Raw genomic sequence first — 5,000 nt, 5'->3', positions numbered from 1 at the left:
GACTACAAATACAGAGCCAAAGTTCTCTGTACCTACAGCACACAGGACTTTCTAGGCAAACATTAGTTAAAGTCTTTAGTCCAGAGTAAACTGTAAGTTTGGAACAGGGCACATATTTTGCAGCCAAACTGCCTGAACAGAGTTATGACCTGAAGCTGGCACCATCTGATAACCAACAGGGGAGCAGCAGCTGTAGCAAGTTCATACAAGACCAGCTTTTAAAAACTTCACTGATACTTAGCTCATCTGCACCACCAAAAACTGGGGACAGAGACTACACAGTTGTACAGAATGTAGGCAAAACTGTCTCAATCTGTGCTATAGGAGATGAGCTGGGGCAGCTGAAGAGCATGTCACTGACCAAAGCACCCTGCTCAAAACACTGCCTCCCTCTCTGACTTATCCCAGCTCCTCCTTCCATGAAACCAGGCTGTTCAACTCAGAGCCTGTAACTGAACATCAACATTCTGACCACTAACACACAGGGAACTACAACGGCCATAAAGCTTACATTACCTTTACATTAGCATACATAAAGCTTACATTAGCATCCATGCAGGCTGCATATGGGGGATGCTTTCTATTAATAAATTTGTGAAGACAGAACAGGTTCCACAAATAAAAGCAGTTTGTTTCACCACATACCTCACCAAAAGCTCCAAAGTATTCCCGTATTTTCTCCTCAGGTGTGTCTGGAGATAAGCCCCCAACAAAAATCTTTTTAACAGGTTCTTTTGTTTTCATGGCTTTAGCTCTTTTTGGATCAATGACCTTTCCATTCAGCTTGTGTTCTTTCTGGTCCATGACCTGAGGATAATTAAAACACAGTTTTACACAGTTCAAGCTAAATGTTTCACTGATGTTTTAAGTAAGGCAAAAATTGCTTCAATTTCAATACCAGGATCACACTAATAATTTGTTGCACAAAAACGAAGTTCTGTGATTTCTGATCACTACCCACTGACAGTTCTGACAACTGGAACCACTTATTACCCAGCAGAAGCAAGAGTGCAACACCTCTAAAAAAGTACTCTTCTCATCCTCGAACCTTATGAAGTAAAAAATCTGTACTTTAGATATCACAGAGGTCATTAAGGTGAAAACTTTTCTGTGTGCTGTATCCACAGCATTTCAGGAAAGTTAACAATTAATTTTTGCTTGGATAGAGTTTAAATGTATCAAAGCTATTGGCCATACTCTAGGGATTCAGGGTGCAGCTCTGGAATGCAAGGACCAGAAGTTCTTTGCAACTGCTGCTTCCACAGCAGCAGGCAGCAGACATTTATACACTGTATTTTTAAAGTGCCCAAGTCTAATGGCTTGTAGAACCTGTAAGTGCCCAAATCTATACATACCTCATGAATCACAGCTGGTCCTGGACACAGCATCACGAGTAAGGTGGGTCATAAAAGAAAGCATTTTCACAAGCACATGAAACATGCTGCACCCTTGAATCATCTTTACCAGAAGGTGTAAGAACAACGCCTACAGTCATCCTGGTGAGTGCTTTATCTCTGATACCTGAATTTGAACGTTTCATTACTTTAATCCTACCTTATCCACGCTCTCCGACTCTTTGAAGAGCACAAAGCCAAAGCCTCTCGATCTCCCGGTGATGGGGTCCAACTTCAGAGTGCAGTCCACAACTTCACCAAACTTGGAGAAGTAGTCCTTCAGATCCTTCTTCGTGGTGTCCCAACTAAGGCCACCAATGAACATTTTCCTGTTAAGACAAGTTGGTCAATCTGTAAATGTGTGCTACCCAAAATCCTGCACTGCCAAGCTTTATGAGCTCAACACCCTAATGCACGGGCCTGGCAGGATTTTATCAGTCATGTCACTACACACACACACACAGGCCTGCACTTTTTGACAACTTGCTTAAGTGAGTCTGGCCAGGACAGATAAAGACTTCCACACACACAAACATTTTGCATTGTCTTCTCCTGCAGCTGCTTACTCTGCTGTCCCAAGAAATCACCAGCAGTAGTGACAAAAAGATAATTTATTACTTCTTTACATCCCTATCACACATTTAATTCCATCCAGTTATCTGTGGAGCCTCCACACAACTGAAACACATGCAGGCAGATTAGATTTGTAAGGAAGTGTGGTTAAAACACAAGCATTTATCTACCAGTCTGGACTGGACATATGCCCAAATTAATAAACTAAAATAAATAAAGTTTAGTCAAGTTCCCTTCCCCAGAAAGCAGTTATGAAAAAGCAAAGTAAGTATTGGATGGTCAGAAGTTCTCTTTTCTCACAAAAACTTTATATAAACACCTCGCATAATCCATTACCCTCAAGAGAATGTCTTTCCAGTATTTCTACAGCAGCAGTGTTGCTGGGCAGATGTGCACAGCACATAGTTCTTAACCTGTATTTTCAAAAGCACACTGGAAGCCTAGAATCAAATCATGACCCTCCCACCATGTTAGTAAGGCATAAAAAACCAAAATTTTAAAAGATGAAAAATCAAGCCATATACACACAAATGAAACATTCCAGGTTATTAGGCATAGGGCTTAGGAACCCATTCAAAAGAGGATTTGATTTGAGATGATCTCTTCTAATACTGATAAAGAAGATTTTACTGTGAGCTCTAACCAAAGAATATGATCCATTATGATCTATAAAAGCACCTTCCACAAAGCTTTGCCTGTTTTCACTGTCCCAACTTATTTCACAATCAGACACAGGTACCAGAAAACCTGAAAAACCACTGTATCATGTTTCCAACCCTTCCACTTCCCACGCACAAATATTGCTGCCAATCATGTGAAAGAGCATTGTACCTCCACAGCTCAAACTCTCTCAAATCAAAAACTGCTCCTTTGAACTACCTCTGCTGACTTAGCTCTGCTCTCACAGAATTAACAAGAGCATTCAGTTTCTGACAAAAACCATACAGATGAGGGGTTCAGGAGCTTCAGATGTTTTTATAGCAAGTCTCCAAATCCATCAAGAAGGAGCACCAATTCCCCATCCCTTTATCCACTTTTCCAGTTAGTTCCAGATCTCTCTTCAACAAAGTGCCAACAGCCCCTTCTATCAGCTGTGACTTCTTATTGTCCCCATGGAAGAAAGGGCCCACCCTGCTAAACCAGCAGCCTCACCCCAGGACAGGCAGTAAATCAAAGGAGCTTTCTGCCCTTTGCTCACCCAAGCAGAAGACACAGAGGATGCAGCATCGTGTTTCTGACACATGAGGGGTAGTGATGCTCCAGCAGCTACTACTGAACTGACACTTGCTACCCAAGCCACCTGTCTCCATATTAACATACAGACCCTCCTCTGTATTCCTAAGGACAGGCAGGCCAAGAACAGGAGCTTGAAACCAAGAGCCTTGGAAGGTTTTTTGTCTCTCCATGCAGGAACTGCACCTTTGAGCCCAGTCACAGAGCAGCGAACCACAGCTGCTTCAGTCTGCCCCGACATCAACTACTGCTCCACGGGAAACCGAGCTCAGGTCAGGGCTACACCACAAACATGAGCACAACAATTCAGCAGCAGTGGCACAGCGCTGCCAAAAGCTTGTAAAATACACACATTTCCTAGCCCACAGTCTGGCTGGTCTAAGCCACATCAGCACATACAGTTTCCCAAAATAAGTTACCAGAAGTGCACTGGGAAAGCTTTCAAACCTTAGCTAAACAAGGTATCACAGATCGGCTTTTTTCCCTTTACGACCAGAAGGGTTGTCAAAAAAAGTTTGTTTCCTGTACAGTATGAAGAATTGATGGGTCAAAAAGACCGAACCAGACTACGAGTCAATGTGTGATACCTGTAATCACTGCACGGCTTAGAGACCACTTTTTCTAGGATCTCTTGCGTCACAAGAACCTGAATTTGCACATGAAAACCCTTTAATTGGTGTGTATTCAAGGGTAATAAGTAAAACAAACACGCAAACACCAAAGGCATTTTCAGCTGTTAAGAACAACTGTTAAGTAACAAAACCATTTTAATTTCTGCTAATCCCAGCAAAATACTCAAAAATGGTTCTTGCTCTCCCTCTGCCTTATCCCAGATTATTAGCATGTCTCTCAGCAACACCCCAGGTTATTACTGAAGGAGGAAGACACTCAGGAAGGTTTTGCAGTAGGTATTTGCAGGACACAGTAGTCAGCACTCCTTTATCCAAGTTATTTTCTGCCTTGACCAAAAACAGACCTGCAGCTCGAGTTTCACGGCCCGACAGGAGACAGCAGAGCGCAACAGCCTGTCCTGTCGCTGGATTTATTACACACAAATTTCACTGGCAATACAAAAGGGACACTGCCCCAGGCAGAGACCCTATGAAGATTAAAAGCTGTATTTACTCGCCATAAAACAGAGTAACTGAACATGCTGAGCTGGAAGGTACTTATCAGAATCATCAAGTCCAACTCCCAGCCCTGCAGAGGACACCCCAAGAGTCACACCATGTGCCTGAGAACGTTTTCCAAGTGCTTCTGGAACTCTGTCAGACTTGGTGCTGTAACCATTTCCCTGTTCTATTGCCCAACCACGCTCTAGGTGAAAAACCTTTTCCCGGCGCATAACCTGAACCTCCCCCGGCTCAGCTTCCTGCCTTTTCGACTGCTACTTCTCAAGTTCGGACACCACCTAACATAATCCTCCCGAAGCAAGTTCCGGGAGAAGCAGGGGCATGTTTTAGGCTGGGAAGAAGTCCCGGTACCTGACGCCTCTGGCACTCAGGTAACACTCAGTAATGTCTGCAGCACAGGGCAATACTGCAACTGCAACCAGAGCATTCGGCTACACCGAGTTACTGTCCTCACGCACGCACCGCACTTTAACTCCCAGGAAAGGTATCGTTAAAAAGGAAAATAAGTAAAAGGGCCTGCAGTTTGAGGCACACCACACCATTTGCACATCGCGGGACCAGACGCCGCCCCCGCCGCTCGGCCCGTGACGTCGCCGAGGCGCCAAGTAAACAAACAGGGCAGCGAACGGGGCCGGGGGCGCCGCGCCCCGCCCGGGACACACAACCC

The 5,000-nt window shown here is 44.3% G+C and overlaps 1 protein-coding gene across 3 annotated transcripts in view; it reads right to left on the bottom strand.

Moving 5' to 3' along the window:
* Positions 1–5,000, bottom strand: part of HNRNPD (heterogeneous nuclear ribonucleoprotein D) — a 9,345-nt gene that overhangs the window by 3,894 nt on the left and 451 nt on the right. For all 3 annotated transcript variants that reach the window (XR_265267.2, XM_031066374.1, XM_005418119.2), the window contains exons 2-3: positions 1,555–1,723; positions 646–807 (exon numbers count right to left, since the gene is read on the bottom strand). Coding sequence is in view for 2 of the 3 variants with exons in the window: in XM_031066374.1 (XP_030922234.1) it covers positions 646–807; positions 1,555–1,719 (327 nt within the window). In the remaining variant the exon portion in view is untranslated. The remainder of the gene's footprint in view (positions 1–645; positions 808–1,554; positions 1,724–5,000) is intronic.

This window comes from Geospiza fortis, unplaced genomic scaffold (assembly GCF_000277835.1).
Source record: "Geospiza fortis unplaced genomic scaffold, GeoFor_1.0 scaffold11, whole genome shotgun sequence".
Lineage (NCBI taxonomy): Eukaryota > Metazoa > Chordata > Aves > Passeriformes > Thraupidae > Geospiza > Geospiza fortis.
The sequence above is the reverse complement of the archived record's forward strand: the minus strand, read 5'-3'. Positions and strand labels throughout refer to the sequence as shown.